This window comes from Talpa europaea (assembly GCF_964194135.1).
Source record: "Talpa europaea genome assembly, chromosome: 16".
NCBI lineage: Eukaryota > Metazoa > Chordata > Mammalia > Eulipotyphla > Talpidae > Talpa > Talpa europaea.
Window position 1 is genome coordinate 50,891,050 of NC_140084.1, and position 11,414 is coordinate 50,902,463.

Here is an 11,414-nt window from a genome sequence, read left to right on the forward strand (position 1 = left end):
CGGCGGCGTGCGAGGGTGGGGTGTGGAGGGGCGGGCGGCGGGTGGGGGCGGCGGGGGAAGGGGAGGGGGCGGCTGCGGGCCGCGAGCACTCGCGGGGGCGCCCCGAGGGCCGCCCCTTCCCGACCCCCGCCCGCGCCCGCCGCCTGTGCCGCGCGGCTCCCTCCGGGGCCCGCGCCCCCCGCACCCCGCCCCCGGGCGAGGGGTCCCGGTGCCGCCTGGCCCGGCCGGGCCCGGGGCTCCCGCCAGCGCGGCCCTGCCCCCGCCTTCCCGCCGGCTCGCCCTCCGCCGCCCAGGTGTGCCTCCGCCGGCCTCCGTCCCTCCGGTGTCCCCGTCTGCCCGACCCCGCCCGCGCCCCGGGCCCCGCGCGGCCCCGCGCTCCTCGGCCGGCGGGCGGGGCGGGGGGGCGCTGCGGCGGGAGCTGTGTGTTCCCAGCGCAAAATAGACTCCTGTTGCCATGGCGACGCGCGCGCGGCCTCCGAGACGCGAGGATTCAGGATGGGGGTGCAGAGGGGGACACCTGGATCCGGAAGGCGGGGGCCGGGGGCGCCGACGCCTGGCCCCGGGGCTCCTGGGCAGGGGGCACAGGCCGGGACCCCGAGGTCGCTGGGGAAAGGGGCCGGGGGCGCCCTGACGCGGGGCCCGGCCGGCCTCGGGAGGGGCTGGGGTCCGCGGCGGGCGGCGGGCGCGGGTCCCCGTGGGGGCGCCTGGCTGGGGCGGGCGCCGCCTGCCCGAGCCCGGGGGCGGTGGCCAGGGCTGCGAATCTGGAGGGGCCGCGGGGCCCTGCCTGCGCTGGGGGGCCCGCAGCGTCCCGGCTCCCAGACCTGCATGGGGACTGCAGAATCCGGGGTGCTCCATGTGCACCCCGGACTCCTGCGCTTCAGGGGAGCGGCGACCGGGCTCTCCACCCAGCCCCCCGCCCGCCGGCCCCCCGCCCCCGGCGCGGCCGCTCACCTGGCTCCGATGCGGGCCCGGGTCGGGCGGCGGGGGCCGGCGGGCGGGCGGCGGCGCGGTCTGCGAGCCCCGCGGGCGCGCCGAGGGCCCCGGCCGGCTGGTCCGCCAGATGCGCCGCTGCCTGCAGATGTGGCCGGGCCGGCGCGCGCCGGCGCCTCTGCCTGCTCGCGGGGCGCCGCGGCGGCACCTCCCCCTCCCCGCGGGCTGGGGACCCCGCTCCCCCGCCCGCAGCCCCCGGTCGCCCCCGGGATGCCCCCCAGCCCAAGAATGGTGCGGTCCACGCCTCATCAATGTTTATTCTGCGGGTGCGGGTCCCGCGCCGTCGGCGACTCCCCCGCCCCGCCGAGCGGCCCGGGGCCGGCCCCGCCCCCTCCCGGGCCGGCCAATCGCCGCCCAGCCGCCGGGGCTCATTTGCATTTCCGGGCGCTGCCGCCCAATAAGCAGCCGGAGCCCCGCCCCCTCCCGAGGGGCGGCCCTCCCGCTGGACTGCACCACTCCGGGGACCGCGGGATGGGGGAGTCCCATCCTGGGGTCCCGGGGCCAGGACGGCCGGTCTTCCTTGCAGGCAGGTCAGGAGCTCAGCGAAGGAGGGGGTTCTGGCCTTGGAAGAGGCCCAGCAGCCCGCTGTCCGGGGCGGGCTCCTTGATGATCTTCTGGATCTGTGGGGGCCGAGGAGGCGGCGGGACGAGTCAGGGTCCCCGGCCGAGGAGGCTGCGGGCCAGCGCCCTCGCCTGCCGGGCAGCACGCGCCGGAGCAACTCGCCCCGCCCCGCCGCGCTTCCTGGGGCCACCGCTCTCCCGCGCCCGGCCAGCTCGCGATCACCGCCCCCGTGGTGGCTGCTGGCAGGGTGGGGACCCCGAAGGGTGACGCCGTGTTGGCGGCTTCCTAGTGACCCCTGGGGTCACGCTAAGGCTCCTCCTCCCCGGCGTCCGGAGCCCCCTGCACCGACGCCCGTGCCTCCGTGCCTCCGCGCTGTCCCCCCCGGGAGTGAGCCCCCGCCTCCACCCGCGCAGCCCGGGGGTGCTCTGTGCCTGAGCGGTGGGCGCTGAAGACAGCTGCCACGCGCGCGGGAGGGGGAGGGGGACTGGTACCTCCTTGAACTGGGGGTGGGCAGCGTCCCCCACCAGCTGCAGGATGAGCCCCTCACTGGTGGAGAGGAGGGCGCCACTCTGGCGCATCCTGGACAGAGCCACCAGCCTGTCCACCTGGCTGCGGGGAGGAGAGGGCAGGGTCTCAGCGCCCAGGTGCAGACGCCCCAACCGGATGGGTGCCCTGTTGCGTCTCCCCAGCACCCACAGGGGCTCTCACCTGCGGGAGGAGCAGGCGTCCACCACCACGTGGACCTGCAGTCCCCGTTCCAGGAGGTCCAGGGTGGTGTTCTGGGGGCAGGCAGAGGTCAGGGCCCACCCCCTGGAAAACTGGGGTGCGGGATGTGGGCAAGGGAGGCTCGGATCAGGGTAATGAGGGCCCTGGGATGGGGGTCCTGGGAGCTGAGGGAGGCCCTGGGGAGGGAGGAGGCCCCAGGCCAGGAGGGTCCCAAGGGCTGATGTAGGGTTCTGGGTCAGGAAAGCAGGTCCATTTGAGGATGGGGGTGCCAGGCCGGGGTGGGGCTGCGAGGGGCTGGCCGGGGCCTCACCAGGATGCAGGCCTGGGTCTCAATGCCGCAGAGGAGCACGGAGCGCAGCTGGGGGTGTGCCTCCAGCTCCTGCTGCAGCGGGGGCACCATACTGAAGCAGGTCTTGGGCACCGGCCTCAGGTCCTGGGCCCCCAGCTCGGGCACCGTGTGGCCCAGGCCTTGTGGGTATTGCTCCGTCAGCACGGCAGGCACCCCCAGGAGCCGGGCCACCTGAGTGGAGGGAGGAGGGGGCGCAGAGGCCTGGGCTTGAGAGGGGAGCCTGGGCCTGGCCCGGGGGTCTGGGTCTGGGGGCAGAGGCCGGGGTGCCCCTGGTCGGGGCGGGGCTGACCTTGAGCATGCGCGCTGCCACCGACACGATCTGGGGGAAGTAGCAGATGTTGTTGCGGAACTTCTCCTGCATGTCGCACAGGAACAGGATCGAGGATCCGGGGTGGAGTCGGCCCAGGCCAGGCCTCAGGGCCGCCATATCCTGGGTGAGGGCGAGGGGCAGGGCCAGGGGCCAGGCTTGTCCACACATCCAGGGCCCTGGGCTCAGTGTGGGGCCTCCCCAGTCTGAGCTTTCCGCGTCCTCCCTCCTCCTGGGCTGCTCCTGGCGGGAGTGTCCCTGGGAAGCCTCTCACCCCCGCTCTCCTCCTTTCTGGAGATGGCGCCCAGTCCCTGCATTTCTGTGACTGACTCTGCCCCGGTGGTTGCGGCCATGGGTCCCAGGAGCTGGGCTGGGGCACAGCAGTGGTGGCATGGGTCAGGGCCCCTTTGGGGTGAGGTGGTGCTGTGGAGCCAGGTGTGGCGGTGGCACTAAACCAGCGCCCGGCAGCCAGGGTGGCAGCTTTTGGGTCTGATGCGTGACCACAGTTAACAGAAGCAAGGACAGGACTCGGGAGCTACTTGGCAGGGAAGAAGCTGAGACCCAGCCAGCCCCCTGGGGGTCAGGGTCCCTGCTGGGGCCCCGGGATCCGGCTGCCACGTCAAGGGGGCCCCACCGGGATGCACACAGGGGTCCAGCCCAGCTCTGGGCCGCAGCCCTCCCCCTTTGCATGCTCACTGTCTCCTTTACTGGGGCCCCACCCCAGCCAGTGGGAGACTCCCGGGCGCCTTAACACCGGGTGGGAGCACGACCGGGCTTTTCCACAGGCCTCACCCTCCACGGGAGACACTGCCCACGCCCACGGCAGCTTGCCTGGAATCACAGAGCAAGTGCTGGTCAGGACGGGGGCTGTAGCTGTGTACATCTTCCCTCACACAAAACAAGACCCAGAAAGGGCCAGAAGCTCCCTCAAGTACAAACCCACGGGTTGACAGCATAATTACAGCCGCTGGGTGCTGGGGCTTCCGGGAGCCTGATCTACCTGGGCAGGTGTGTGCATCTCCCTGGGAGGTGAGGGACGGGACACAGCCTGCGATGGACAACCCTCGCTGACTCTTACTCTGGGCCCCCCACCCCAGGCTTCTCCCTGTGCTGACAGAGCCCTGCTGGCCCCCACATCCTGCAAGGCCTGGCCTCAGGGCCTTTGTATGTGCCATTCCCACCACCAGCCGGCTCCTCCACTTAGGGTGTCCACCTTCAGGAGGGAGGGGCAGAACCTAGGGCTCCGGCTGGCAGGCAGCAGCTCCCCAGAGGGCTGGCAGGCGCTGGATTGCAGCACCCCCAGGAGAGCCATGTGACCACTCGGACCTCTGACCCAGAACACCAGCTCCTCTGAGGGCAGCCTGCAGCCACCAAGGCAGGGTGGCTCAAGGTCACTGAAAGTCACTGGGGACAGCACCCACAGTGCCAGGGGCAGAGCTGTGCAGGCGTGCCGGCCAGGGCGAGCAGCCCCTCGCTGGCCAGACTCTGTGCCACGGCTGCAGCCGGAAGCTCTTGGGGAAACTGGGTGAAAAGTGTCTGAAGATAGCAGAGGGGGGAGCAGAGCAGTGCGTGTGGCGGACACCCCGCCCGCGCCGCAGCCCCTACCGGTGTGGCCTGGAGGGTCCGCTCTGGCAGGTGCAGGGGAGCTGCCCTGGGGGGGCTGGGGGGAGGCCTGGCGGGGGTGGGGGCCAGCGAGGGGACGCGCACCCGGTGGGCTATTCCTGACAGCGAGGGGGCGCACCCGGCGCGCTTTCACCCGAGGTGAGGGCTGCAGAGCCGTCAGACCCGTCAGACCCGTCAGACCCGGCGGTGCTGAGGGACAGCGACCTGAGGGAGAAGGGGGGCTGGGGGCGCCGCTCCGTGGGGGGATGCTGCCGCAGCGGTGATGGAGATGGGTGTGACCTGCGGTTTGCGCGCACACGTGGCTTCCGGGCTTGAAAGTTTTCCAGCTGTGGAGTGAACGCGGGAGGCCGCGCGGGCCGGGTGGGCCGGGCTGGTGGGGGCGTGGCCCCGGGGCGGGGGGCACAGAGAAGCCCCCAGGTTTCCCTTGAGACGGGCGGAGTGGGGAGCAGGGGAGGCAGCTATTTGGGGAGATCGGAGTTTGCAGACACGAGACTGTGATGTGTCGGGGGACGGCGGCTGGACACAACTCGGGGCGCGGCGCCGACACAACTCGGGGGCGCCCGGGCGGGGCGGGCGGAAAAGGGGCGCCCCGCGGGAGCTCCCACGGGGCCCCGGGCCCCTGCCCGCGGTGGGGCGGCCTTACCCGGAAGGCGCCGAGTCGGAGCCGGGAGCGACTCTAGGCCAGTGAGGCGTCCGGTCACTCAGCCCACGGCGCCGGGGCTCGGGCCGCGTGTCCTCCGCGGGGGGCCCAGGCCCGGTCACCTTTTCTCCGGGTCGGTCTCGTCCCACCCCCCTGGCCGAGCCGCCCAATCGGCGCTCAGCCGCTCTCGTCCCGCCTACCCGCCCGACCAATCCTCGGGCGCGTCTATCGCGGTCAATCCTGAGGGCGTGATTGGCCTGAGGGCCTGAAGGACAGCACGTCCGGCCAATGGGGCAGAGCAGGCGCGAGCGGGCGGCGCGGCTCCGCGAGCTCGGCCGGGGGCGGGGAGCGGGGCGCCGGCGGTCGCGCGGCCCCGCGGCCCGGGCGCGGGAAGAGCCGGGGCGCCCAGCGGCTGACCTGCGCGGAGCCTCCCGAGCGAGGAGCCAGAGGACCAGCCGGGCAGAGGGCAGCGGGTGCTGGGGGCCCGGGAGGCCCAGGCTCGGCCCGGTCCGCCGAAGGGGCCCGCCGGGCCCGCCCCCGGGGGCAGACGAGGCCTGGCCCGGCTCCCCGGGGCGTCTTGCGGGCCGAGGGCTGGGCCCTGCCGGGGCGCATCCGCGCTGCAGGCCCCCTCGCTCCCCGCGGTGGGCTGGCTCCGCCGTCGCCGGCGGGGCGGGTCGCTTCCTCCAGGCGCCCTTCCCGGTCCGCGGAACCCTGCGGGGCTGCCCTGCCGGCGCGGACGGCGTCCGCCTGGGTCTCCCCAGCCATCCCCCACGTGCTGGGGCCGTGCAGCTGCGGCCTCCCACTGGGAGCTGCTCCCGGGACGGGCTGAAGTCACCGTCGCGGTGCGCCCGGGGCAGCTGCCACCTGGAAGGCGGGTCTGCCCCCCCCCGCGCTGTGGCCGCCAGGGGGCGCCAGGAAGGCCCGCCGGGCCCCCCACCCATGAGAATCCCTGCGTGGGTTCAGCAAAAGCAGGGGAGGGAGCCCCAGCCCGGGCCACGTCCGCCCGACGCCCCTCTGTCCCCCAGAGTCCTGCCTCGGGGCCCCTGCGCGCGCCGGCGCCTCTGCCTGGCACCCTGAGCACAGCAGCACCCACGTCTGCCCTTCAAGGGCTGGCCGGTGGCTCTGCGCGCCTCGCATGCTCTCTCCAAGCCGAGCTGGAGACTCTCGGGCGCTTTAAACGTGCATTTATTTATCGTCGCCCGCGGCGTGAGCTCCGCGGGGCTGAGTCTTGTCTGCACGGGGACGTGTGCGCCGGGTCTCTGGGAAGCAGCGACTCCCGCGTCAGGCCCGGAGGCGGGGGGGGGGGGGGGCGGGGGGGGGGCGGGGGCCCCGCAGGAGGCCGAGGTGGGGCGCCGGACCTGGACAAGACCTGCGGCTACCAGCAGGGGAGTGGACAGGACGGCGGGCTGTCCTGGGGGGCTCTGGGTTGACTGGGCGCCTGGGGTGGGTTGCGACTGGCATCCTGGGGAGCAGGACCGCAGCCCTCGGGGGTCCCCTGAGCGCCACAGGCGCCTGGCCCCTCCCACCCCCAGCCGGGCCCCCGTCCGTCCCCGCCTCCCAGCGGCCTCCGGCCAGGGGGCGCCGCGGGGAGCGCGATGTCGTCGAAGAGGTCCAGGGGCGAGGCTTCCAGCGCGGCGAGGCTCGGGCCGGGGCCCACGGGAGCCCGCTCGGCGGGGGCCACAGCACAAGCCACGCCCACGAAGGGGGAGGGCGGGGGCGGGGGTGGTCCCCGGGGCGGCCGTCTCTGGGGGGGCGCCTCCTGGGACAGGATGGAGCGGGCCAGGCTCTGGGTGGCGGCCTCGATCCTGGCAAACTGCCTGCGGAGAGACGAGCACCGCTGGGGCCGCCTTGGGGTTACCGGGACGTCATGGGCGGCCCTGTCCTGGCCCCGACGCGGCCCAGCGCCCCGAGCCGCCGGCTCACGTCCAGAACCGCCCGTGAGACCCAGGGGGAAGGCAGGGCTGCTGGGGTGGTGCCCAGGAGGCCACCGGCGCTTGGCGGTGCCCGGGGGTGCCATGGTTCCCCTGCCCCCCCCCCCCCGTGCGTGTCTCCCACCATGGGGTGTGCTGGACAGCGCTTGGCCGCCCGGGGCTGCTCATGTGAAACGTCGGCAAGGGGCACATCTCTGGGCCGCGCCCGACGGGAGGGGCAGGCGCGGGAGGGGCAGGCCGTCCCTGCCGGACCTGCCCCCCCCCCATGCCGGGGCGCTCTGGGCTGGTCTTGGAAATGGAGAGTGGGTGAGATGAGGCAGAGGCAGACGGCCGGAGATGGGGAGACACGAAAGAGGCAGAGGTGGGGGCCGGAGGCTGGGAGAAAGGCAGGGGGAGACGCCGCGGTCAGAGGGACCGGGAGACAGGAACACAGGACAGACGGACAAGCAGCTGGAGGAAGGGGTGCCGCCCTGCCAGCTCTGCACACGAGACAGGGGCTCCCCCAGCTCACCCCCACGGTCTGCATCGCAGGGCCCTGACCCCGACAGCTGAGCAGCGGCGCCCGTGGCCAGTGGCCCCCAAACCCGGTGCGCGGCGGAATGCTGGGGGCTGCGAGGACACGGCCCGGCGGTCATGGGTCTGCAGCCTGGGCCGGTGGCCTCGGCTGGCGTTGGGGGAAGGGACACCCCCAGGGTGGGGGCAGGGCTGAGGGACCAGGGTCCCTTTATTCAGATTTTGTCCCCAGGCCTTCGAGGGCCGGGCCGGCCAGCAGTGCCTGGCTGGCGGGCAGCGTCCAGGTGGTCACCTGCCGTCTGTGTCATTGCCTCCCCACCCCCCACCCCGCCCCGGCCCCGACATGCGTGTCCCTGTGGCTGCAGCGTGTTCCGTGTGGGTCTGGACCCAGGCCTGGGCGGTGACCATTTTCTAGAGTGTGACCCTGGACAGGCCATCCACCGTCTTGGGCCTCCTCGTGACGACGCGAGGACAGAGATGGCCCCTGTGGCTCTGCGGGGGGGGGGGGGGCGGCTGACGGGGCCGGGTGGCTTCCTGGCACCACAGCAGCAGCCCTGCCCGATGCCCTGCCGGGTCACACTCCCCGGCGCCTGGCCAGCCCAGCCCTGTTCAGACGCCCCTCTCCGCCCCTCTCCGGAGCCCGCAGCGCCCCCGCGGAGGCCAGGAGAGCCAGCTACTCAGGATGCTCCCAGCAGCCTGGCCCCGCACTCTCGGCCCCCAGGAGCCCCAGAAACCTGTCCCTGCCTCCAGCGCTCCCCGCCCCCTTCACTCCCTGCGCCCGAATCTGCCCTGTCTGTGAACTGGCCTGCTGTGGCTGGCCCGGGTTGCGGGATCCCCCCACATCACACACGGCCTTGGGCTGTGACCTGCAGCCTCGGCACTGCCAGGGCCATCATGCCAGCCAGCTGCCCCTCCCCTGCTGGGGCTCCCTCCCCCCCCCCCTTCCCGGCCAGGGCTGCCCGGGTCTTGTCAGCTTTGCCCTCACAGGGCTCTGGGCCTGGCACACAGCTGGTGCTCAATAAGTGTACACAGCCCGCTGACCGCCTGTGGGCTCTGTCCAGGGCTGGCCCCACCCTGCAACCCCCTCACCTGCAGAGCTGGTTGTGTAGGAACCTCCGGTGGTTGGGCCTCCGTCGGGGGTGCTGGCCCCTGCGGGGCTGCAGGGCATGCAGCACACGGGCAGCCGCCCCACTCACAAAGGCACACAGCTCTCCGGGGCTGGGGTCCCGGGCCCTGGGGGCTGCGGGGGCCCCGGGGTGCATGGCTGGATGACCTGGAGTTGCACCCCACTCCGTGAGGAGAGCAGAGCAGCACACCTAGGGGCCTCAGGCCAGCGCAGCCTCCCGCTTGCTGCCAGGTCCTGCGCCTCCCTCCCCAGAGCACAGGGGACTGGGCTGGAGGGGCAGGTGGTGGGGGGCTGATATAGGAGGGGGAGAGGGTCTGGGAAGGGAGGGGGCTTCCCATGCACCCCGGGGGACCTAATTAGCACATATTTAGACATGGGATAAGGGCCTGGAGGTGGTGTGGGGCTGAGGAAGGCGCCTGGAGATAGCCAATTATTGGACAAAGGCGTCGTCAGGGAGGCTGGGCTGAGTCAACTGCCGATTAGCGCTGGAGGACCCTTAATTGCTGCGGGTGGCGGGGCCGGGTGGCGGGGCCGGGTGGCGAGGCTGTGCGGCTGCCAGGGCGGGATGGACGCGTGAGCCCATCCAGGCGCACCCACACCTGCCCACCCTGTGCCCCAGGCCCAGCAACCTGCCCGGGTGGGAGGGAGAGGAGAGGCTGGTGCCCGCAGAGGGACAGGCCACCGCACCTGGCCCTGCTGTCCTCACAGCTGCCACTTTCCTGCGTCCGAAGGCCAGGGCGGCCGGACCTGACCAAAACCCACATAACCGGCCGTGCTCCCTGCGCGGGAGGGAGGCCAGTGGGCGGAGGCCGGGACCCCCTACACTGAGAAGCAGCCCCCAGGTGCTGGGAGTGTGGCATGGTCCTCCTGTCCCAGCCTGTCCTGTCCCAGCCGCACACTGGGGACACTCAGTCATTTGGCTGACATTGGCGCGGTGGCCAGCAAGACAAGCCCGGATCTCCTGGCTGCAGTCTGGGAAGGACACCCCGGCTTGAGAGGTGCTGGAAGGGGCAGCTCCGCTGGACAGGCGGCTACAGCTGCTGGAAGGCCCCTCTGGGGAGGCAACAGTGGCCACGGCCCGTTGGGAAGATGTGGGGCCTTCCAGCAGAGGGCCCAGGGACAACCAGGGAAGCAGAGGGGCGGGGCCCACAGGGCTTTGCAGGCCAGGTAGGAGCTGGGTTTTCAGGACAGGAGCGGGAATGGGGAGCCAGGGAGGATTTAGGGCTCAGGTCCAGGCAGCCCTTGGGGTTCCACCCAAACCTCTCGGGCAGTGTGGAGTGTGGAGACCCCACCCTTAGGCTGCCAGGACTTGGGGACACTGCGGCGTGGGCCCCGCCTCCACCCTGCTCCACGGCTGCCTGTTGCCCAGAGCCAGGGCGTCTTTGTCACCCCAATGTTTTACTGGATAGACGGTGCAGGGGGCAAGCCATCGTGGGTCACGTGTGTCCCAGCCCACCCTGCAAACCCGGCAGCTTCTGAGAAAAGGAACGTCAGGGGTGGGTGCGCCCACCCCCAACACGCTGGCCACACCAACCCCGACCCCCACGGGGTTGACCCCCCTGTGAAGGTGACCACGGACGGTGGCGCGGGCAGTGAGGCTAGGGGTGTCCAGTTGGCAGACACGCCCAGCAGAGGACCCTGGAGGCCTCAGGTGCAGGACGGGCACTGCTCCAGCGATGGCAGGCGGGGTGCAGGCTCCGGCCTCCCCTCTCCTTATTGGCAGGACCCTGGAGGCAGCCCAGCTCTGCCAGCCCCCCACCGGCTGCTGTTTGTCTTCCCTCTGCTTTGCTCTCCGCGCCTGTCACCCCCCTCCACCCCCACCACAGGATGGCGCCTTGTCTGTGTCTGAGCAGCGGTCCAGTGTGTGGTGTGAGGGGTGTTTGTGGTGTAGGAGGGCACAGCAGGTGCTCGGCCCCGAGACGGGAGCTGGGCGCACTGCCCGTCACCCCCACCCCATCCAGGCCCTGGCCCCTGGGTGAAGGGGTCTGGGTGCAGAGCCTCCGCCTCTCTGAGCTGGTGTTTCTGGGTAGCGTGGGGACCCAGAAGCAGGGTACAGGGCACCAGCATGTTTCAACTCCTGGAATGTCCTGCTGGCCCTAGGGTGGCCCCCTCGCCCCCGCCTGCTTCCCTCCCCAGGGCTGGACTCTCATGGGCTCCCACCCCACCTCCCTCACCTCCCGGGTGCAGGTCCCGGCAGGGGGTGCCCTGCTCCCAGGGAGCTGCCCGGGCCGCTGACAATGGGCTGAAGGGAGCATCGCTGGGGCCTGGGGGCTGCGCTCTGGGCGGTGCGCGAGGGTTACAGGTGCGGCGGGGAACCGGCCCCTTCTCCGTGGACGCCTCGCAGGCCTGGCCGGCCGGATCCACGCCCACCCCGCGGGGCCGGCCGCTCGGCTTTGAAATCAGCCTGTCAAAGCTGCTCCAAAGGAGGGGGGCGGGGCGGGGGAGTCCTCGCTATCTGAGCGCAGACAGGCACGAGGCGGGACCCCGCGCATTCAGCGGCAGAGAAGGGGTGCAGGAGGGGTCGCTGTCGCGGAGCAGAGGGCCTCGCGGGGAGCGTCGCAGGCTGCCGGTGGGTGGGGTCCGGCCGTAGCCGACCACCCCGCGACCCGCAGGGCGCCCGCACGCCCACGGCCACCCCAACGTCACTG

At 72.6% G+C, this 11,414-nt stretch overlaps 1 protein-coding gene across 1 annotated transcript; it reads right to left on the bottom strand.

The window, feature by feature from the left end:
- Positions 1-1,227: 1,227 nt before the first annotated feature.
- ISOC2 (isochorismatase domain containing 2) lies at positions 1,228-5,308 on the bottom strand. The gene is made up of 6 exons (XM_084257496.1): positions 5,200-5,308; positions 2,916-3,056; positions 2,588-2,797; positions 2,260-2,330; positions 2,043-2,160; positions 1,228-1,610 (listed from the first exon to the last, which is right to left on the bottom strand). Exons 2-6 carry the CDS (start codon positions 3,051-3,053, stop codon positions 1,530-1,532), a joined length of 618 nt encoding a protein of 205 aa, XP_084113622.1. The 5' UTR covers positions 3,054-3,056; positions 5,200-5,308; the 3' UTR covers positions 1,228-1,529.
- Positions 5,309-11,414: the final 6,106 nt, after the last annotated feature.